Raw genomic sequence first — 23,983 nt, 5'->3', positions numbered from 1 at the left:
GGAGGCCTCTGTTCATCCGCTCTCAACATGGGGGGCCACGCAAGGTCAGGGTTAAGCAGGCAGGAGCATGGGTTTCTAGTCCACATGGACCACGCTGGTGGCCACGTGGGCGATGCGCTGATGGGGTAGGACTGGGGTTGCAGGTATAGGGAGAGATGATATGGCCAGGATCAAGGTGGAGCCCCGCAGACAGGAGGAGAAATGAGAGGCGGTGGGGTGACTCAGAAACCTCAGTGGTCAACATGATGGTTGTGGGAGTAGGGGGAAGCCCACTCAAGGACGTGGAGGATGTCCTTCCAGGTTTCCACACTGTCTGCACCAGCTTCTCACTGGTTTTTTTTTTTTTTTTGGTCTAAAATTTTCAATGATATCTTCCATCTTTCTGTTGCATCTGGACAGAAAGAACTCCCCACTCTCCCCCAACATCCATGTCCATCGCCTGTAGCCTCCCTCCCGGACCAGTCCCTCCCCACTTTCCGGTAAAGCTGTTCATCGATGCTTGGGACCTGTCATGACCTGCTCTGTTCAGAGGCCACTAGACCCTCTTGGTCTCGCTGCTGCCACCAATCAAAGCCACACTGAGTCCATCTTCCCTGTCTGCCACCCACACCCTTCTGCCTCTGACATCCAGGTCAGTGCAGGGCCTTTGGGACTCCTGGCTTCTCCTCAGCTAATCATACCAACACCTCCTATCCGGGTCTGTCACCCCTCACTCCAGTCCTCCAAAGCCTTCCCCTCCCTCTGAGCCTAACCTGGCTTCCAGGCTGCTCTACCCTGACCCCACCTTCCCGCCCTGCTGTCTCTGCCCTTTGCAGAGCAGTGTACATGCCGGCCTCCCTGAACCTGTGCATGCGTGCGTAGTCGCTCAGTTGTGTGACTCTGCAACCCTATGGACGCAGGCTCTTCTGTCCATGGGGTTCTCCAGGCAAGAATATTGGAGTGGGTTGCCATTTCCTCCTCCTGGGGAATCTTCCCCACCCAGGGATCAGACTCAAGTTTCCTCTGTCTCCTGCATTGCAGGCAGATTCTTTACTCTCTGAGTCATCACTGAAGCCCTCACTACTCCCCAAACTGTGCCTCGTCAGAGGCTTTCCAGGCTGTCTTGGTCTACACTCGCTCCTTCCCCTAAGGTCACAGTTTTCCTAGTTTCCCTCACAGTACTTACCTCCTGGCCTCCAATGAATGTTGATCACGTTTACCGGCCATTTCCCCACTAGCATGTGGGCTCCATGGGAACAGAGGTTACACTCCAGGCAGTACCTCTTAGTAACCCCTTTCCCTTGCCCTTCCAGAATCTTGGAAGGATTTCCCCTCCTCCTTGGGGTACCTTCTCAGAGTCCCCCATACACAATCATACTCGGAGTCCCATCACCCAACAGTCTCCCCTCTCCTTTCTCAAGTTCATTCTTGGTCCGCCTCATGGCTGTGCAGGGCACGGCAGTAGGAAGGGTTGGGGGACCTACTAGTGGCTGCGGGGATCTGCTGACCAACGGAGGGGAGGCTCTCAGGACTAGAACTAGTCTTGGCGGCTGTGGACAGGCGACCTGAGGCCACCTGGAGGGGTGGGGCTCAGTGACCACGAAGCAGACAGCTTGGTGAATGCCACGTGTGCTGTGTGACTGCTCAACAATCAGGCAGAGACCAAGACAGGACCGGGCCACAGACAAAATTGCCCTTTTCTTGGGAAATTGGAGCACAGCTGTTTCTGATGTAGTCTTTCCTCTGGGTATTAGGTCCTCGAAGTGTTAGTCGCTCAGTTGTGTCTGACTCCTTGCGACTCCATGGACTGAAGCCCGCCAGGCTCCTCTGTCCACGGGGATTCTCCAGGCAAGAATACTGGAGTGGGTTGCCATGCCCTTCTCCAAGGGATCGTTCCCAGCTGGGTCTCTGCACTGTGGGCAAATTCTTTACCGTCTGAGCCACCAGGGAAGCCCCTAGGTCCTCAAAGACAACTACAAATACCAGAACTTTCTTGCCAACTATTACCATTCTCAATGTCAAAATCAACATCGTAAAGGACTGGAAATTTTATCTGAGCATTTTGGACCAGTAAAAATAGGACTAAGTCATTCATATTCAGATTAGTAGTGCTCAATTCTGGACGTGGATAAACAAAGAAAGAACAGGACTAAGTTCTTATTTGTGACCCCATGGACTATACAGTCCATGGAATTCTCCAGGCCAGAATACTGGGTATTCTGGAGTGGGTAGCTGTTCCCTTCTCCAGCAGATCTTCCCAGCCCAGGAATCAAACCCAGGTCTCCCACATTGCAGGCAGATTCTTTACCAGCTGAGCCACCAGAGAAGCCCAAGAATACTGGAATGGGTAGCCTTTCCCTCCTCCAGCGGATCTTCCTGACCCAGGAATTGAACTGGGGTCTCCTGCATTGCAGGTGGATTCTTTACCACTGAGCCACGGGGAAGCGACTTTCACTTACCTGACATCTTCCAGGTGTGACAGGGATTTTTCCTTTTAAGAGCAAACCCCTCGTCCCTCCAGCTTTTCCATTAACAGTAGTAATCTGAGAACACAGAACCTAGAGGAATGCCGGCTGCCCTAACAATGAACCCCACAGCCTCAGAAGCCAGGCAGTACTCTGGTTTGAGGGGGTCATTTGAGGACAAGGGGTGTCCAGAAGGTTCAACGGGCCAGGCTGATGCCACCTGCGGGTGGAGTCGATTGGCCACACCTACTTGAAGGGAGGCTGGGAAACACGATGGTGAGATGGTTGGATGGCATCACTGACTCAATGGACATGAGTTTCAGCAAGCTCCGGGAGTTGGTGATGGACAGGGAGGCCTGGAGGGCTGCAGTCCATGGGGTTGCAAAGAGTTGGACATGACCGAGTGACTGAACTGAACTAACTGGGAAACACTTGAGCTGTTTGCTCAGGAAGTGGGTTTGGGTGAACCGAGCTGGTCCTGTCCAGAGTAGCTTCCCATTATAAAGATTCACCTCCCGCCGCCTCCCTCCCTTACCTCTGGCTTTTGCTTAAACTGGGCAGAGACCCTGGAGACCAATCCAGCTGGATTTCTTCACCATCCTCCCAAGCAGGCCACTACCGAGGCCTCAGTATAGGGGGCTGGGCTGAGTTGAGCTGTCTTTCAAGATCTGCTGGAAGTCCCATCCCCCAGCCTGTGAATGTGACCTTGCTTGGAAATAAGGTCATTAAAAAAGATCAGTGGCTCAGATGGTAAAGAATCTGCCTGCAATGCAGGAGACTTGGGTTTGTTACCTGAGTCAGGAAGTTACCCCGGAGAAGGGAATGGCTACCCACTCCAGTATGCTTGCCTGGAAAATCCCATGGACAGAGGAGCCTGGCGGGCTACAGTCCATGGGATCGCAAAGAGTCGGACACAACTGAGCAACTAACACACACAAGCGCACATAGAAGATCGAGTTCAGATGAGGTCACACTTGACTCGGGCGGGCCCTCTCCCATAACTGGGGTCCTTAAAGAGAGGTTTGGCCAGGCACAGGGGGACGGCCATGGGCCACCCTGATCTTGGACTTCTGGCCTTCAGATCTGTGAGAGGATGGCACTTTGACAGCAGCTCCGGGCTAAAATTGCCACCACTTCCGCCAGCCTTGTCAGTCAGAGGGCCTTGCTGAGCCCTTCTCAACTGCAAAATGGTGCAAGGACTGCACTGGAGGGCTGGTGAGGGGGGCAGAGGTGCTCTCAGAGGCTCTTGCTTGTTCAGCACACCCCAGGCCTGGGGAGGGGTCGGCTTCTGGTGGTCCCTGGGCCCCCTCAATGCTGCAGACACCCCGTTCCCCTGGTCTGGCCTGGCTGGCGCCGGCTTACCCCTTAACCCTGGACTAAAGTCACTTCTAAAGGAGGCCATCGCCCTCCCCATCCTCCCCATCACCTCCAGGTGGGGCTGGGCTCCACCGGCTGCCCCCAACCCATTCCGTTCACTCCCTGCTGCTGCTGCTGCTAAGTCACTCAGTCGTGTCTGACTCTGTGCAACCCCGTGGACTGCAGCCCACCAGGCTCCTGCGTCCATGGGATTTCCCAGGCAAGGATATAGAGTGGGGTGCCACTGCCTTCTCCATTCTCTCCCTGAGCTACGTGGTATTCCGAGGGCGAGGTGAGGGCAAGGCCTCTGGGAGGCTCTCTCGCTCTAACCTGATGCCCACACTCAGCCGTGTACAGTGGGTGTGGGATTGGCCAATTCCAGGTGGGGGTACTCTGGGCCACACTGATTCCCGTTAATCAGTAATGACTGAGATTCCTATATCACAAGAGCAATTAAATCAGCAGCAAGAAAACAAGATCCCCACTAACCCAAATGTCCCCCTGTCATCTATATCATGTCACCTTGACCATGGCGGGGGGCGGAGGGGGGGAAACGGGACATTGTTCCGTGCATAGGTACACTAGGCTTTGTGCTTAAAGTCTGGTTGGGTACAGAAAAAAAAAACACACACACACACACAATTAGGTTAAAATATCCAAAGAAAATTTACTGCAACTTTCGTACAATTGAATTTGTGCTACAAGACACGTTGCATAGGAAACTATTTAAAGCCCCTGAGGAAAAAAATCTCCGTATTTAAGGTGCGACTGGTTTTGTTTCTTCTTTGGGGAAAAGTGAGAGATGCTCTCTGGGAAGACTGAAGGCGGAGAGTGGAGTGCAGAATGTAAGATGATTTCGTGGGATGATGGGGAGGGGGAATCGTGGGGTGTTTCGGTTTTTGCAGCATAAAGTCTGTAGTGTTCTTTTTGTTGTTGTTTTCTAGCTGTGGGTCTTCCGAATAGGACTCAATAGCTGTAGAATGTTTTAGACCAATAAGGGATTTAAATGGATTATATTAAGTAATTAACGCGCTTCCAGCAAGCAGATTTAGAGAATGAGATTCCGGAATCCCAGATGGTGCATCGCTCACGTAAGCACGGCGCGTGTCCTGGCACCTTCCCGGGCATCGACTCTATTGATCCTCCAGATGTTTCTTCATGCCCATCCCTCACTTTCTTCCGATATGATGCAACCACATGCGACTGTAGAATTCAGCCCAGCAAGGTGATCTCCAGCCATCAAGTCATCAAGGCAACCGTCAGCCAAGTCTCAGATTTTATGTGAGAGCATTTTCAGACAATGGTCATCCTGCTCAGATAACCTTCATGCTGCTTTCTGTCTTTAAAGATTTCCCTATGCTATTTATTTCCAAGGAGAGACGGACAGATGAGGAGGGGAGAAGGGCTCCATTTCAGGTGAAGTGGAGTTTGGCAAATGCCAGCGGGCATCTCTGGACATCATCAGCATAGGGTGTGCTTGTGGTGATGTGTTCTCTGTGCCCAGAAGAGAGGCTGTAAGCTCTGCAGCAAGCCTTCCCTGCCCCCGGGAGAAGCTGGGCGCGACCTCTCAGAGCTGCGGGGGCCACTTGGCTCTGGGTGGCGTAGCTCTTCTGCAGGACGAAGGGCACACAGGCAGGGGCTCGGAAAGACCTCCCCTGTGTCGTGGCTGATCCTTCCTGCAACACGAGGCCAAGGTACAGAAGGTAAGAAAAACAGGAGGGAAGCGTAGGACCAGACAGCCTCGGAAAGAATGGGCAGGCACCAACTAGACTCATTTAGTGAGACACCACATTTCCTATTTGATTTCTTTTTCACAAGTACAGAGCCAAAAAGGTCCAGCACTTGAACAAGTGTCTTCCCATGCTCCGTGTTGAAATGCAAAGTGTGTCTGACAACCAGAAATGCTCCCACAACCCTTAAATACATATATACATCTGTCACATAATTTAAAAAGGTCTTTATAGAACATAAAAGCCTCAACAGTATCTGACCCTAAGAAGTGTTTTCTTCTTTTAATTTAGGGTCCAGTAAAAAATTAGATAACCACCTTTCTGGTACGCCCTACCCCCCTACTTTAAAAAAAAAACAAAAAAAAAAAACTGATTTTAAATTTAAATTTATACTTAACAAATAGAAAGCTATTTGATTGGCAACTACCTGCAGTAGAAATTCCCTTCAGGCCTCCCCCATGATGAAGGCAGGTGGAACATCACACGTGTGCTTAGTCCTGGGTGAGGGTCCAGTGGGGAGGGCCCCTGGGTCTGTCTGAGCAGCTAACCCTCCCTCCCTCCCCAGTGCCATGTGCCCGCCTGGGCATCGGGGGCAGACAGAGGGCACACGCCCCGGAGCAGCAGGAGGTGGGGGACCCGTTCAAATCACGAAGTCATCGTGGTCCACGGGGCTGAAGGCGGCGGCTCGCAGGATGTCCAGGGAGTTCACCAGGATCAGGGTCCCCGTGAGGTGCTTCCAGCGCTTGGTGATGGGGTTCTTCATCTTGTCCAGGCCGATGTGCAGTTCCTGGATGACGTCCCGGTAGCTGTCCCCGATCTGGTGGCTCCAGGTGAGGAGAAAGTCGTAGGCGGGCTTCCACATGGCCTGGATGGTGCAGTCGTCCAAAACCAAAAGAGAGGGCAAAGATTAGGAGATGCTGAGAGAGCTGGTCCGAGTTAACCTCTCCTAGCACCAGCATCAAACCCCGAAGCAGAGTTGACCCCGTCCTGGGCTAGCACATCTCAGAAGGAAGAAGGCACTCTGCAGGAGAGCAGGGGGGCAGGACTGACAGAGTCAATTACTAGGTAAGTTGATAAGAAGTCCAGGGTCCCCGAGAAGGAGAGAGGGGTCTGGGGCTCTCAAGGAGAAAAGGACACATGATTTTTCCTACGTTGCTTTGTCTTAGTCAATATAACAAAGTATCTTGCTCAAGTTCATGCTTCTCCCTAACAAGAACCATCTGACTAATCTTGTTATCTTAAGACATTTATTGTGGGAGTGGGTCTGGTTAAGACCTTTCTGTTGTCAGTTCTCATCTTAATTTGGGAGTAGGTCTGGTAAAACTATATACGGCCTTGATAAGACTAGTGAGGGGGCACTTTCCATCCCCCTTCTGAAGTCTGTGTCAGGAGCTTTCTCTGTCATGTTTCACTTTAATAAAACTCTACTACATAAAAGCTCTTGAGTGATCAAGCCCCCTGGTCCCGAAGCTAAATCTTCTTCAGAGATCATGAATTCAACACCGTTCACTGTAAGCTATCAGTACTGTGTAGTGGCCGAGCCAAAAGAAGGGGCCTCTTTCCTTCCAATCCCCGCAGCACTTTCCATTTGTTTAGAAACTGGCCACATCAGTAAAGGATGCCCTTATCCTGGGGACTTCCTGCTTCCTAGGTCTCGAGAGCCTTTCCATCTTTCCAGAAGCTTAAAGTGACCACAAAACAAGTGAGAAAACAGACTCTCTGAGCAAGGGACCCAACCAGCCTTGGCTGAAGCCGATAGCATACCAGGATCTGTCCACCCTACCCTGTGTGGGGCGGAGCCCCATCATCCCGCGTCCTCCAATCGGGCTGAAGGTAATTTAAGATCAGGATCAGCGAGGGACCGGCAGTTCCGAGGATGCTGTTCCAATGTCCCTCCTGACGGCAGAGCAACCTCGCCACCACCCAGGGCCTGGCTCCCAACTAAGGATCCCGAGAAGGACGGACGTGCTCCCTCTCATCGTGAGGCTCCGCTGCGCTGAGCACGTGCCTTCACGCTTCATCATCTGTCCTCCTAAAAGTGCTCTAATGTAGATGCCGTCACCACCACTCTTGACAGGCGGAGGGAAGGGAGGCCGGGCTCACCTCACTGTCTACCACCCCGTTCCTGTCCCGGTGGGGGGACTCGTACGCATCCATCTGCTGCTTGGACACCTTGGCAAGCTTCTCGGCCAGCTCCCGCCAGCGCTGCGCCACCTCGACTGCCGTGGTCAGGAGCACGAAGTCTTGGATGAGTCTGACCACCAGGCCCTGGCAGTCCATCTTCAGCAAGGCCTGAGGAGGAAGGGGCGGGGATGAGGCGGGGCCGAAGGTAGGCTCTGGGTTCACGGGAAGCCGGCTCCGCAGAGACCACGTGCTGACATCCCAGATGCTGCGTGGCCTGAGCACCCGCACTGCTGGAACCCACCATCGCAGGAGGTACTGGGCCCCCCGCCCACACATGCTCACCCTCCTGTAACCTCCCAGTGTGACTGTAAATCACAGCAGGGTCTTTGCGGATGGAACCAGCTACCCTTTGGCCCTGGTGGACTAGGGTGTGCGCCCCTCATCCAACGACTGGTGTCCTTATGCGGACAGAAACAGACTCGCAGAGACAGAGGGAAGACGTCCAGAGAAAGGTGGCAGTAGGGACAGGGTGATGCAGCTGCGTCACCGGAGCCCCCAGGAGCTGGGAGAGAGGCATGAACAGACCCCACAGAGACCCCAGAGAGGCCAACCCTGCGACAGCCCCAGAACTGAGGCAGGATAAACCTCAACTGCTTGGAGCCTCCCAGTCTGCGGTCCTTCCACTCGGCAGCCCCAGGACACGGATGGGCAGGCTGGGTGAGACGACGGCTGTTCATGAGTTCCCACCGCCACTGGGGAAACTGCAGAAGTGATGCCCTTGACCCAGACGGCCAGTGCAGGACGGTCTGGGCGCAGAGCAGGACAAGCTGCCGTCAGTGGGTGGGGAGTCCCGACTCACAGAAGAGACGCGAGTGGGGGCTCAGATTGGGACCTGGAGTGCAGACTGAGATCTGCATGGTTCTAGAGACATGCAAAGGGCCAGGATACAGGGAGGCTGAGAGAGGCCAAACCATCAAGAGTCTCCAGAATCGATGGGACCCCACCCTTTTCAAAACCGTGAGAGATTTCCAACGTGTCTCTGCACAGGGCTCACTAACTGTGGATGGATGGGGGGTCAGGAGGAGAGAAGCTGTCAGCTGGGAAGGAGGCAACGGGCAGATTCCCAGCCCACGTCCCCCTGTGACCTGAACAGCACGTGGCCCCACCTTGGACGTCATCCCCCATCCAGGTGAGGGGCTGGTCCATCGGGCAGGCTTTCAACACAGGGTTCACCGCCCTGGGGTTCTGTGCAGCCCAGGCTGGAGGTGGGGGTCACACTAACATTTCAGGCTTAAAGAAATGAATCTACAACAGTAGCACAAACCCACAGGCCTACTGTCCACAGACGTCACCCCAAGCCACACGGACATCTGCTGGGTGTTGGGCTGCAGGTCCTGTGGAGTCAACACAGAGTGTGTGACTGTGGGTGGCCAGGATGGAGCCCCGGCAGGAGGAGAAGACTCAGCGAGGACCAGACCCACCTGGGCCACGGAACCAAGGCTCACCCCAACCTCATCCACCCAGCACATCCCCGGATTACAGCCTAACAGCTGCAGAGGGGAGCCTCCGGGACCCCAGGAATGGGGTCTGAGGTGCCCTGGGGCCCTCAGACATTGAGGATACGATGGGAGGGATGCTGAGACCAGGCCCGCCTCCTTTCTGTCCCTCTATGCTCTGTCCAAGCACCTGAGTCTGTCACTTCAAGGCTCCACAGAAAAAGTGCTAAAAACATCAACACACCGACCAGCCAGCCCCTCCCCAGCTGAGCCAAACATGCTGTTCGTTTCAAACATTTTGTGAAGCTGCGGGAAGCCTGGCATCCAAGCAGGGTCAGTCTGCTGGGCTGCCATTTGAAAGAATGCAGCTATTTTAGACTGAGCGTTCTCGTCGAAGCTTTATGTTTATTTGGGGGAACTTAACAAAATGAAGGGATGGTGACTTTGGGCAGGGGGAGAGCACCTAGAATGCACGGACATCTCAATCTTTACCTTTAAAGCTCATTCTGAGGCCGTCCAGGGTCCAAGGGGTTAGCAACTGGCTTTAAGGTGGGAAACCAGAAGGGAGGACCATGTGTTCCTTTTCCGATTTTTGTCTTTATAAATAAACTGCCATCACTGAGTCCTTCCGGTGAGCCAGGCACGGGGCTCATCTACTCCCCAGAAGCCCCATGGAGAGAAGCCAAGCTCACCCCAGTTTGCAGATAAAATTGAGAGGACAGGGATCCAGTTTTGGAGCTGGTCTGGCCTGCAGACAGCCTGTCCCCAGCTCCCACTCACTGTGCAGGCTGCGTGGTGTCTGATTTACAGACCCCAGAGATACTGGGTGACTTGTCCAGGGTCCCATAGCCGAGGGGACAGGAGGGCTGCATGGTGTCTGTTTTACAGACCCCACAGATGCTGGGCGCCCTGTCCAGGGTCCCACAGCTTGAGGTGACTGAAGGGAGGCAGATGAGTTTTCCCGGCACTCAGGCCAATGGCCTTGCCAGCTCTGTGGGCACCATGTGACTTCAGGACCTGCACACGAGGCTTCAGCATGATGATTTAGATATTTCAGAAACTGCTCTCTTTGAACTTGGATATCTTCAAGTGACATTGTTTGAAAAAAAATTAAATGCTTGCTAGATTTGTACTGCAGAACATGTTCGTGGTATGGGGGAGATGTGTGACACATTGGTAGAATTCAGGATTCAAGTTCTTTTGCTTGAATAATAATAATAAAAAAAAACAAGGTCCTACCATATAGCTCAGGCAACTATAATCAATATCCTGTGATAAACCATAATAAATATGAAAAAGAATGTCTCTCTATATATGTATAACTGAATCACTTTGCTGTGCAGCAGAAATCAACTATATTTGAATAATTAAAGAAAAAAAAAAAACTCTTGGCGTGGTATGGTTTGAGTCCAGATGCACAGGGGAGGGAGGGTCCCTGAAGGATCTGGCTGACCCCCAGTGACAACGGTCCCTCCCAGGCTCCCTCAGAGCATCCCAGCAGTACGTGTGTGCTCAGCTGCCTGGCTCTGCAAATGGCCTGTTTTCCAGGGAACAGAACACTTCAGAGTCACCTGCTTCTGCTTCGGGGATCCCTGGTGGGGGTGATCAAAGCTGCTCTCTCCTCAGGGTACAGGGGACAGGGACAAAGGTCCTGAGAAACTCAGCCCCTCTCTCTGGTCCCGGAGCGGCCACAGCTGGGACCAGGTGCTGCCCACACCAACACCAAGAGGGTAGTTCATGCATTTTTTTTTTCCCCCTGAAGGATGCATTTTGGGTGCCCACCAAATCTCAGAAATAAAAAATTTCTCAGCTGCAGGGGTCTGGTTCTGGAACATTTTCCCTGCAGCACCTCTTTAATTTGTGCACACACAAGTTAACACAGGTAATAGCAGAAAACAGAAAACACCCAGTGAAACAAAGCACGCTGGTCCCAGCTCGACCCTCAGTAGCTGGAGTGACCCGTGACTTAGCTCAGGGAGGCCAAGCTTGCTCTGTAGGGCGAGCCAGGATCTATTTTTTGGCTCTGCAGGCAAGGGGTCTCTACCTTGGCTACCTGACTGCGGTGGGGCGTAAGACTAGCACAGTCAGCACTTGAGCGAGTGGACAGGGCTGTGTTCCAGGAAAGCTTCCTTTACAAAAGCAGGGGCCCTTGGGCCAGGGTGCCAGTCCCCGTTTGAAAAGACATTTTTATGAGAATGGTGCTTCCCTGTGGCTCGGACAGTAAAGCGTCTGCCTGCAATGCAGGAGACCCGGGTTCGATCCCTGGGTCAGGAAGATCCCCTGGAGAAGGAAATGGCAATCCACTCCAGTACTCTTGACTGGAAAATTCCAAGGATGGAGGAGCCTGGTGGGCTACAGTCCATGGGGTCGCAAAGAGTCGGACACGACTGAGCGACTTCACTTCGCTTCACTTCTTATGAGAATATGACAAAGCGTCACTCTGCTGTTATCTCATTCCAGCCGAGCTTCCATTCCGGAGATGTTCAAACACCAGAAGGGCAGTCACCACGGCAACCCTGCTCCTCCCTGTATCAGCGCCCCAGGGGCTTCGGGACCAGCTGGCAGGAAGAGCCCGGGAACCTTCCTAAGTGCACAGCTGGTAGGTAGCTGCATACTCTTCTGGGGGAGGTGGCTTTGCTCCCATTTCACAGAACCCCTTCATCCCAATCTGTCCAGCCCCAACTGTTCTTGATCTCAACACTCCCCTTATTTCCATTCGGTTCTCCAGGTTCTCAGCGTTGATTTCACCTCCGACCTTACCCCTAAAACCACCACCTGCCTAGACTTGTATTCTACAGCAACTTTCTCTTTTTCAGAGAAACTCCCCCGAGAGCCCACAGCATCCTTCCCTCCCGCTCCTGGACTCCCACTGCCACCACCCATGACTCCTGGTCACCCACCCCAACAGCTTCACTCCTGGCGGCCCCAGGACCAGTTCCGATTGCTGGCTTAGGCCCCTTCAGGAGAGGCCGCCCTGCCCACAGCCCAGTTCCTTCTGCAGTTCCAGCCAACTTTCCTTCCTTCCCTCCTTCCCCCCGCAGGCAGAAGGACAGACTCCTAGACGCTCCCTCACGGTGTATCCCCCAGAGTCAAGAATAATCTCTTACATTGAAAGAGTGTTGCTAGATGAAGACACTTCCAGTTCTTACTGAGCTGGGTTCCTCAGGGTTCTGTCTGCCACCCTCCACATACGTGTACACACACACAGACACACAGACACACAGACACACACACACACGAGATGGCCATCACCCAAATCTCCACAGTCCTAGAGTGTGAGCCAAACCCTTTCCTCCACTCAGCATAGTCACCAAGTCCTGGAACAAACACGCAGCCATGTTTTCCACCTGGATTTTCAACCACACTCAGAAAACTCTTCCCCAGACCCACAAAGTGTGTCAAAAGCAGCACTGATGCCTTTAAAACGGAACACACTCTGTCATTTCTCACCCTCAGGCGTGCTGCGTATTCAGTCGCTCAGTCGTGTCCAACTGTTTCATGACCCCCTAGACTGTAGCCCACCAGTTTCCTGTGTCCTTGGCATTTCCCAGAATATTGGAGTGGGTTGCCATTTCCTTCTCCAGAGGATCTTGATCCAGGGATCGAACTCGCATCTCTTGCATTGGCAGCTGGGTTCTTTACCCCTGAACCCCCTGTGGAAGCCCTCTCACCCTCACAAAACAAAACTAAACCCCTGACTAGGGAACCCAAGGCTCAGAGAGGCGAGGAGAGTGCACAGCCACCCGCAGGGGCCATTCAGTCCGGTCGCTGCAGAGACAGAGACAGACACCGGTGGGCTTTTAAATCTTCCCTCGTCACTCTCAGGCCTTGCTCGCCTCAACGTGACCCTGCTGCCATGGCCAACGCTGGCTCCTCCTTCTCTGGAGGGCACCTGCAGCTGGCAGAATGTTGTCATGAAATGGAGGGGACAAGCCTGCAGAGTCACGGGGCCGGGACCTGCCTCGGAGCAGTGTTGGTAACGGCGAGACCAGGCGCCACCACCGTCCTGGAGACGGAGGACCAGAGCACCCACCCCGCTGGGGACTGCAGCTCCGCACAGACCCAGAGTCGCCCGCTCACATGCTCCCGGGGGAGAAGCTGACCACAGACAGTGCAGGGCAAACCCAGGGAATGGAGGAAGACCCGTGCTGTCTACACTGCAGATCGCTAACACAGGCTGCTTTGGAAGACGGGCCTGGAGCGGGGGTGGGGGCTTCTGCTGCTGTTTCTCAGGACTGGCAAATAGCAATGCAAAAAGAGCATCTGCCGTCTTCACAAACAGAAAAGCCAATGAGGACTATCTTCATTTTGGGAAAAAGCAAAATCTGGGATGAGCCACAGCAGCAGGCCAAACCCAGGACCCCGGGGGGCTCTGAAGGTCAGCATGGATGTGCATGTGGCCTGGGAACCGCCCCTCTGGGCCACAGCACAGACCTGGGGCCATCTGACCCCCACCCAGCATGGTAGGATGGAAGAGAAAGCCCAGGGCTGCCGCACAGGCCGCCCACCCTCTTGCTAAGGCTAAAGGTGGGGCGGTGGGCGGCAGGGTGGGCACTGACTGTCAGCTGTGTGGCTCGGAGGCTGGGAAGTGACAAGGTGCATCAACACACCTGGGTGGGTCCCCAAGGAGGAGGACACACCTGGGTCCCCTTCCCGTCCCCTAAAACACTTACACCATCCCCTGGCCCACCCCAAGGAATAAAGCACAGGCATCATCCAGCCTGGGTTACCCCCAGCTGGTATCCAGCTGTTACCTCGCCATCAGTACGCGGTCATCTCGACTCAGCCCAGCCTCTGGCCTCCCCTGGCCTCTGGTTCTTCCCCACGCCCTGCTCCCCTGCACCCTTGGCCCTTGCTCATGTTGTGCCTTCAACCCAAAAGTCCCTCTCTGCTGGGGGGATCATGGCCTACCCCCCGTGTCAGCCCCTCCCTGACACTGCCTTTCCCTGGTCCACTCACGTCAAGGAGATCTTTTCTTTGGGACCCATCTCTGGTCTGTCCTGCACTCCTGTGGGTGTTCACTCTGCATCTCCCTCAAGGAAAGATGCAACACCCTACCCCCCAAATAAGGGCACAGTAGACAGACACCCGAGACGTGTTTCATGAACATGGAGTAAAAACACCCGCCCTGGCCAGACGGGCCGGCTCTTCTGAGCTCTGTTAGAAGCCGTAGCCGTGTACCCACCACCCGTTCCCCGGGCCTGTTTCCGACAACAGAACTTGACTTCAGAAGCTCTTCAAATATGTGGTGCCTATTCCAACATCTTCCCAACCCACAAGTCCCGCCAGCCAAGTGATCCTACGGGGGGTTCATTCAATGCTCTCTCATGCCTGGGGGTGCTCCGTGAGCTCCGTCCATCCTGGCTACTCTCTTCGGGGTCAGTGTCTCGCCTCCCCCCACTTTCATGATAGTCGGGGTGGCGGTAGCGTCACCCATGTTGGACAGCCATCTTTTGTCACAGACAGCAGGGCCTGTACTGGAGAGCTGGGCAGACCGGGGACAGAGGGGTGCTTTCCAATGTGGTCATACGTGTGGGTGGGACAGGGCCGCAGAGAAACAGCTGGAGGTCACAGTTACATAAGATGCTGCTGGACCAGCTCTGATATTGAACAGATGTACTAAAACAGTGAAAGAAGGAACGGAGCCGGAGAACAGAAACACACCTCACTTCAGGAGACTGCGTCCAGGTCAGGTTCTCAGCCTGCACCACTCATTCATTCAATCACATATTCACTCATTCATCAAATACGTGAGTGTTTCCTGTGTGCCAGCATCCTCTCCCTGGTGGAGTTCATATCCAATTAGTCTAATGATAAGGACCATGAATACAAGCAAACAAGAGCATTTCGGATTTGAGAAAGCGCCATGAAGACAAAGCTACAATAACACAGTGAGTCTGGTACAGTGACCCAGAGGCTTCATCGAGGGCGGCAGGAAAGGTCTGACAAGGGCATCTTAGCCGGGATCTGAAGGACAGAAAATGCAACCACGTGAAACGGGAGCGGAGAGAATTCCAGGCAGAGGGAACGGCACGTGCAGAGGCCGGGGCAGGGGCGGCCAGGTGTGTCCAAGACACAGAGAAACGGCTGCCGGTGAAGCCGGTGTGCAGGGGCAGGTATGGCCCCAGCCGGGTCTTACAGGGCCTGTGGGCCAGAGGAAGGGGCTGGACCTTGTTCTAAGGGCAGCGGAAGGCTGGACAACTCAGTCCTTGGTTCCTTTTTCCTTCTCATCTGCCTGCAAATTTACTGTCTGAAAACCTTCACCACTTTTAATTCATTCAATCACTGCTTCCAAACCAAGGAGTCATAACTGAACAGAAAACTACCTTCAAAACGAGAAGGGTGGAAGGAGGTGGTCTCCCTGTGATGGGGCTGAAGAGCAGGGAGTGGGTTAAATCAGCCACTGAGGCCGCAGGAAGCCTGACTCCTTAGTGATTTGTTAAGTCCCTGGAAATAAAACACCTGGTTTCCAGTGACTCCCCAGACACGCTGGGATAAATCAGCCTGTGGTTTCTAGAAGTTTGGCCAATCATTCAAACCTGCCAGCCCACAAGATGAGGAGATAGGCGAGGAGCCGGGGAGGGGCGGGAGAGGGGAAACACTGCAAAACTGGTTTTACTGTTGCACCACAAATCTAACCTTGTCCCGGGGCCACGTTCCTGCCAAGGTCAGGTTTCATTTCCTCCTTTCCTGGGAGTCCTGGTGGGTGTGGGGCTGGTAGGGGACAGAGGGAGGTCTGGGTTGCACACGGACCACCCTCCCCCCAACACACACTAACCCAAGGAAGTTTCCTGAAAAACCTGCTGTCAGAGAAAGTTCCCCAAGTTGAACAAAAAGATGAAAAGAAATGAGTTGGAAATGGAAGTTGAGTGTCACCTCCTCGGTCCGCCCAGGTCCATTCATCCTGCCCCATTCAAGGTGAGTGATCTCCAGCTGTGATGAAGGAACGATTAAATACCCTTCATGGTCCATGAATGCACATCATTCCACCATCACGGAGAATCCCTGCTGGAGGCTCCCTCCTGCCCCCCTGCACAAGCTCCATCCACGAGGGCACTGTGCAACTCAGGCTGGACGCAAACTGCCAGAATTGATCTCGCGGGTAGGCCGGCGGGACACCCCCTAAGTGGGGGCCCTGGCTCCTCGCTGTGCGGGAGCCCCATCCAGCGCCTGGGCAGGTTCCTCTGTTGCCCACCCACCCCAACCTCGTCCCCACCCCTGTTGCCATGACAACAGGCTTCCTCCCCACTGAAGCTGCCATCAGTGATGGATGCCCTCAGTGACCTCCTGGTTGCCACCTCCAGGTCCGGCCTCCCTCGTGTGGGCAAAGCCAGGCTCTTATCCCGCTCGTGTGTCTGGCACTTTGTATTATTATGGGGCCACCGTCAAGGGGTCTTTCTCGATGCCTTGCCTCCTGTTAGGCTGCCGTTCATGCTCCCTGCAGCAGGGGCCATGCCCCCGTGGACCGTATCCCTCCCGTGCCCCCCAGCCCCAGGGGGCAGCACAGGATGTGAATGCAACACCTCCATCCACGCACACTCCCTCACACCCACACAGACACACCGGACCCATCCACTGCAACAGGCACTCACTCAGAATGGCAGGTGCTGGGGGAAGGAGGGGAGTTGAGCTGGCAGAAATGCAGGGGCGCTGGGAGTCATACCTTACAGGGCTTAGGAGGTGAAAAGGGCTGTGTGGAAAGGGCGGAAAAAGAAAAAATAAAGCTATGACCAAGCCACGGGTTTCCCACGGGAACAAAAACTAGTGACGTGTTCGTATCGGGGGACGGGGAAGGGAACTGAGCCGGCTTCTGTTACAGAAAGAATCAACAGAATGTCTGCTGGCATGAATTCAACCAGGGACGCCCAGAAGACATTAAGCTTCTCCCAGGTAACTGCACCGGCAGTTAGAGTGACCAGCGCAGAGCCCAGGACTGTTGGAAGCTGTGAATGGGTCCGGAAGGTGCTTTCCGATAGGTTTAAGAGCTCTAACCAGCAGGGGGGGCTCTAACCGCCCCCTCTGTACTTAGGATTCCAGTTCCCAGGTTGTGCTGGCAAAACAGAGGCTGTCCTCACTCGTTTCCTAAAGGAAATCAACCCTGAATAGTCACTGGAAGAACTGATGCTGAAGCCCTAATAATACCCTGGCAACCTGACATGAACAGCCGACTCACTGGAAAAGGCCCTGATGCTGGGAAAGATTGAAGGCAGGAGAAGGGGATGACAGAGGATGAGATGGGGGGATGGCACCACCAACTCGATGGACATGAGTTTGAGCAAGCTCTGGGAGATAGTGAAGGATGAGGAAGGCTGGCGTGCTGCAGTCCACAGGGCTGGCAAAGAGTTGGGCGCGATTGAGCAGCTGGACAACAACAACGTCACCCCAAATCAAACAGAAGCAAAAAGGAGGAGGAGGAAATGATACTGAGGAGGGTGGAGCCTTCAAGTAAGGCCTGGAGAGAAAAAGTCACATCGTTGATATAGTCAGACTTTGGGGCAGTGGTTCATCAAACTTTCATGACACAGGTCCCGCTGGAGATCTGGCAAAAGGGTGGATCTCCTCCCAGGAGGTCTTAACAGGAGTGAGGTACAGGCCCCCTGTACCCCGACCCCCTCAACCGGCAGGGGGAGATGCACCCTGGACCTCCAAGGAGCTCACAAAGTCAATGGGAGGAGGCCGGAATGACCCTTGCGCCCTGGTGGCACTGAGCTGTTTGGGGCTCCCCTCTCCGAGGCCCACGTAAATGCCTGTCCCCAGGTGCACGTGATTGTCCGGGAGCAGAGAGGGGCCCCAGACCCCGGGCCCACCGACTGAGGAAACCACGCCTGTGCCCACGCTTGCCAGGGCTCTAAGGCCAGACTGGGCCCCCAGCCTCGGCGAAGCCACGGCCCGCCGGCCACTCACCATCATGAGCTCCTTCTGGAAGGACTTCCGGTCTTTGTTGTCCGTGTTGTTGCAGTCTTCCTTCAGCTTCTCCAGGACGGACGCCACCCGCTCGGGCTCACTGTCCAGCTCGGCCCGGCAGAAGAAGGTGAGTGGCAGGTCCCCGTAGCCCAGGGCGTCGGCGAAGGAGCGCCAGCTGCTGACGTTCTCCATGAGCAGCGTGCGGACCGAGGCGTAGATGTAGGTGAGAAACTTGCAGGGCCGCAGGATCTGCTCGAGCAGCACCGACGTGCTCAGCTCGGGCCCCACGAGCAGGCTGGGCCGCGCCTTGCCCACCACCAGCACGTTCTTGGCGTGCACCAGGCCCACCCTGCCCTGGTGGTAGCCGATGTACCACTCCTTGGTCCACAGCTGCCCCTTGAGCCGGATCTTCTCCTCGCTGAGCAGGGCGATGGCGTCGCCCTTCTTGTACTCCAGCAGGTAGTGGTTCTTGCTCTGCCGCACCACTGTCTTGAGTAACTTGCCGAACTTGAGGCTGGACACGGGGCGGTCCTGAAACGTCGGGTACTTGGTGGTGGCGGCCAGCGGGGACAGGATGATCTTCCCCACCTCGTTCTTCTTGAGGAAGCGTCTCTGCCCGGACGGCTTGATGGCACTTTTGGGGGGCGGCTGGGGGGTCTGCACGCAAAACTGGGTGAGGATGGCCTCCTGGTCGTCTTTTACCTGAACCCGCAGGGTGAAGTCAGAGAGCTCGCTGGGGTTCTGGCATGTGATGGGGAAGATGAGGCGGCTGACCTTGCCCAGCTTCACCTGAAACCCTCTCACGGACTTGGCCTGCTCACTGGCTCTGACCTCGTAGTTGGTCATGTTGGAAAACACGCAGACTTGGAGATCCTGGGGCCTGGACAGGACGAACTGGTGCTTGCCCCAGAGCTGAAGGGCCACTGGGGCCGGGCTAGGGGCCTGGCGGGTGACCTCGCTGACCAGGAGGGTCTTTGGGGCACAGTCATGCCCGAAAATGGTCACCACTGTCTTGAAGGACGGGTGGATGTGTTTGGGGCCGTAGAGACCCACAGTGACTTTTTTATTGATGAAGTCCCAGACAGTGGAAGGGTAGAGGATGTTCGGGCCATGGGCGACGATGGCCAGGTACATACAGGGCTCCAGGTTGTCCAGCTGGACCTGGACTGTGTCCCCATAGCTGTAGGCGAGAGGCATGGGGACGTAGGGCCCCTCCTTGGAGTCGCTCCTCAGGCACTGGAGGCCCACTGTGCTTTTGCTGAAAATGTCACTCTTCACCTCGGCTGACACCTTCATCTCCAGGATGAGGTGGGTCTTCACCTCCAGCGTGCTCAGCTTCACCTCCAGCACCGGGCTGATAGAGCTGCAGCGGTCGCTGTTGAGCTCCAGCGGGGGATCCAGCAGAGCCTTCATGGAGATCTGCTGCGTCTCCCCGGGGGCCACGTGGCCCTCGGGCACGTGGATGCTGATGCTGGTGTCCGGCAGCTGCACGGCGCCCCCCGAGCTGTCCAGCTTGCACACGATGTTCGTCTCCACCGCCTGGGTCTGGCCCCACCCAGGGCTTTGGCCCAGCAGGTCCAAGTCGTGGCAAGACCGGGCCAGCTTCCGGTGGCTCAGCCAGGCGGCCCGGAAGTCCTCGCGGCTCTGGAACTGCTCCGGGGCCGGCGATTTCAAGCCTGTGAAAAACCCCGAGGACGCGGGCTCGTCGGACTTGGCCTGGAGCACGGAGAGCTCCGATAGGCTGTAGGAACGCTTGCTTCGGAAGAAAGGGTTGTCCCGCTTGACGGGCGGCTCCGCGGGGAGGCGGCTGGCGGCTGGCAGCTCGTCGAAGATGTTGCCAGTGCTGTTGGTGGTCGCTGAGCTGGACTCGGTGAAGGAAGATGTCCCCGTGTCAAAGAGGAGCAAGTCCACGGCGCTTCTGGGCATCAGCTCGTCTGTGCCGGGTGTCGCCGGGACGTTCCCATTGAGAAACGGGTTCGTCTGGACCCCGTTCCAGAAAGGATTATTACTGTAGGGTTTGCTGGATTCCTTCTTGGCATCCGTCCATCCCCCGAGCAAATCAAGCTCCTTGGCGACTTCGTCCGGGCTGTCTGGAAGATTGTCGATCATCCCGCTGTCGCTGAGGGTGGAGTTCCGGTAGTTCAAGGGCTGCACGTAGGACGAGGGGATGTAGCCCATCTCAGTGGTGTTGTGCGCGTACCACCACTCCCCGCCCGACGTGTCCAGGACGTATAGGTGGTCGCCCTTGGAAAACTTGAGGGTGGTGAAGTTGGTTGGGCAGTAGTCCTTGATTGCGATCACCTCCTTCGCGTTTCCAAAGGGTGTGGGATTGTCGACGAGCAAGGCACTGGGAGAAGGCACTGTGCAAAATAAAGAACAGGAGGTGAGGGTGGGCTCCCGGGAAGAGGCAGAATGTTGTCCCAAGCCACGGAGAAAAGAGGCCTGGGAAACCATCACCCCCGACATGGAGACAAGAAGCCAGGCATAACCGACAGAAATCAACCAGTGAAATCTGGGGTCTGAATTCTTCCCAAATTCCATCACATCCCAATCACAGTCTAAGTCAGGTAGAAAGCCTCTCCACCATCCACAGAAATGCAAATCAGCGTGATGGAATCATCAGATGTCCCGGGTTTTACCATAAAGAAGGCTGAGCGCTGAAGTATTGATACTTTCGAACTGTGGTGCTGGAGAAGACTGTTGAGAGTCCCTTGGACTGCAAGGAGATCAAACCAGTCAGTCCCAAAGGAAATCAACCCTGAATAATCATTGGAAGGACGGATGCTGAACTTACAATAATACTTTGTTCCCCTGATGCAAAAAGATGACTCATTGGAAAAGACCCTGATGCTGGGAAAGACTGAAGGCAGGAGGAGAAGGGGGCGGCAGAGGATGAGATGGTTGGATGGCATCACCGACTCAGTGGACATGAGTTTGAGCAATCTCTGGGAGATAGTGAAGGACAGAGAAGGCTGCAGTGCTATAGTCCATGGGGTCGCAAAGAGTCAGACATGACTTACTGACTGAACAATACCAACTGGGGTTTTAAACATCTCCTTTTAACTGTTAACTTTTCTTGATGTAACTAACTTATTGGGACTGCTGTTAGGTCAAAAGAGAAGTTGAAAGTGATTTAGAAAAACAGTATTAAATGACCCAGTGCATGTAACCAAAGACCAGAAAAGCCCTCCAGCAAGAATCTCTGTGTCTAAGAACCAATTCCACTCTCTCCCTTCAAAATGAAACACATAAACCGAGGGGAACGTACCCTTGATAAGCAGACCCGTTTCCTGGTTCCCAAGTTAAACCCATTTTTCATCAAACTGTTTATATGAAATAAGATTTTTGAGTCGGGTCTCTTTCAACCTCTTTCAAACAATCATTCAGAAGAACACCATGAAATGATTTCTCCCTCATCCCCTGAAAATTAAAGGTTGAGGTTCGGTCGTAATTCACGTTCTTTTGAACAACTCTTTAAGCAATTTGAAAAAATGCCAACACTTTAAACAACTGACTCAAGCTAATTTATGGCTCTTGGTGTCCAACTACGTGTTACCAATGTAGGCAGCAATTGGAAGAGCAGAAAAGAAAAAGTCATCTAAACAAGTAGGATGTGTTTTGAAAAATAACGGATAATTAAAAACCTCCCATAGGTGACAAAGTACATATATGTAGAGGATTAGGGTTAAGAGGATGAAGACATTTCTTTCTGATGGAAATAAGCCCGTATCTTGGCCCCCTTCCTCACCCCAGCTGTGTCTTCTTTTACAGAGTTTGCTGCCTTCCTGTAACTGAAAAACGAGAGCAAATTTTCTTAGTTGTCTATGTGAACAAGCGAAGAAAGGACATTTTTAGAGGAACGACACTTTCATCTTGTCTAATGTATGACTAAGTCAACAGATATACTAGTCTATCAAATCGGCCCTCCTGCCAAAAAAATTCACCTGCCCATTTCCTTTTCCTAAAGGAAATAATAACAAATTAAATTGTATTTCTTCAGCAAACTCTCAGGAAATAAGGTAGGAAGTTTCTATTTATTTACATTAACTAAATTACAGAGATATGCTTGGCAGGGTGTGTACCTGGGCCTTGGAAGCTGTCACCTACCACCAAGTCTGGGGTGTCAGGGAAAATCTGGCTCTGGGATCATCAGAGCTGGGCTCCTTAGGGCTTCCTTGGTGGCTCAGCTGGTAAAAGAATCCACCTGCAATGCGGAAGACCTGGGTTCACTCCCTGGGTTGGGAAGATCCCCTGGAGAAGGGAACGGCTACCAACTCCAGTATTCTGGCCTGGAGAATTCCATGGACTGTGTAGTCCAGGAGGTCACAAAGAGTCGGATACGAGTGAGCGACTTCTTTCACTTTCACTTTAGCAGCTGTGGGATCTCTGGAGCCTGGGATTGTTGACGGATAAACCATCTATCCTCAATGGGCTCTGGTGAGGATTAAATGAGACAATGCTGATGAAGTGATGAACATAATGATACTTAGTCTAAGCAAAGGACTTACAAAACCAACAAACTTATAGTTGTTGTGGGGAAGAGATAGTTAGAGAGTTTGGGATGGACATGTACACGCTGATATATTTAAAATGGATAACCAACAAGGACCTACTGTATTGTACAGAGAACTCTGCTCCAGGTTATGTGGCAGCCTGGATGGAAGGGGGCTTTGGGGGAAAATGGATATGTATGGCTGAGTATATGTATGGCCGAGTTCCTTCGCTGCTCACCTGAAACTATCACATTGTTAATTGGCTGTACGCAATGCAAAATAAAATGTTTAAAAAATAAATAAAGCAATAAACACCTCGAGCCCCTTCCTAATTTAATTTTTCTCCATAGCATCTATCATCAACCGATATAAAATGTCCTTACATATTTATTTTGGTTTTTGGGAGGGGGGGAGGGTTCCATTGCCCCACGAGGTTGTATGCTCTGTTACGGTGCGTCTTGCTCACAGTAGTTGCTTACAGCAGAGAAGCAACATCCATGTTATTGCAACAAGGTGTTTGCTGAAGTCAAAGTTGGCACTCCCCTGGCTTTGCCCTTCTGTAAAATCACACCGGAGAGAAATCACTTAACACAGAAAGGAGGGAGTGAATAAAAACAGCCAAGCCAAAAACAGCTTCGAGGGGGGGTGGAAAGAAGGAAGCTGGGTCAGCTGAGGTCCAAGGGATAGCATAAGATCTTCCCTCCTATTTTGTTTTCCAGTCACAGGCTCCAGGAATACAAACAATTTTTTGTTTCCTTGACACGTCTCATGAAAGTGTCACATAAAAATTAAAACCAAATGAAAATTAAAGAAAGCTGGCCGGCTATGAAAATCTTGTTAGACTTCCTCAAAAGTTATATCCCTATTACGTTCCTCCAGAATAATTCCCTTACAGTAATATTTTTTTTAATTAAAAACCAAAGCTATTAAGCAGGATGTAGCCTGAGAAAAATGTATCAGTGCAAATGATCACTTGAGTCTTACCAAGACTGAAGAATAAAAATGGTTTTACTTAATATTCCAAGCTCTCTTCTTAGGAGAGGAGTGGTTACAGACTTCACTTAAGGATGAGGCTCATCTGATGGGAGACAGCGCCCCTTCTAGTCGGGACCCTGTGGAGGTGGACCTCGGAGTGAGCTCCCTGCGAAGACCTGCCTCTTTATCAGTCGAGTGCCACAGACACCCGGGGAGAAGAGGCTGGGATTTCCATTAAGTCAGATGCAGGAAAATCCCTATCAAATTCCATCTTAATGAATTCTGGAGACTGCTGCCCAGATTCACAGGTACTTTGATTTTTAATACAAAAAAATATCCCCAGGTGTCAGGAGGTTCAACTTACTGAATAATACATTTCCTACCTTGGTTCTTATATAGGAAAAAACATTTATCAGGGGCAGATGACATTGCGGCAGATATTTTGCCTGAAATAAGATCCC

General features: G+C 53.3%; 1 protein-coding gene across 3 annotated transcripts in view; it reads right to left on the bottom strand.

Moving 5' to 3' along the window:
* Positions 1-4,448: 4,448 nt before the first annotated feature.
* Positions 4,449-23,983, bottom strand: part of SH3BP4 (SH3 domain binding protein 4) — a 95,701-nt gene continuing 76,166 nt past the window's right edge. For 2 of the 3 annotated variants that reach the window (XM_061122529.1, XM_061122530.1), the window contains 3 exons: positions 18,055-20,414; positions 7,634-7,822; positions 4,449-6,395 (listed from right to left, as the gene is read on the bottom strand). In XM_061122529.1, the coding sequence (XP_060978512.1) occupies positions 6,171-6,395; positions 7,634-7,822; positions 18,055-20,414 (2,774 nt within the window). In that variant the 3' untranslated portion in view covers positions 4,449-6,170. The remainder of the gene's footprint in view (positions 6,396-7,633; positions 7,823-18,054; positions 20,415-23,983) is intronic. The other variant, XM_061122531.1, reaches the window with a different exon arrangement.

The sequence above is a fragment of the Dama dama genome, chromosome 20 (assembly GCF_033118175.1).
Source record: "Dama dama isolate Ldn47 chromosome 20, ASM3311817v1, whole genome shotgun sequence".
Taxonomy (NCBI): Eukaryota; Metazoa; Chordata; class Mammalia; order Artiodactyla; family Cervidae; genus Dama; species Dama dama.
This window is presented reverse-complemented; position numbering and strand designations above follow the sequence as displayed.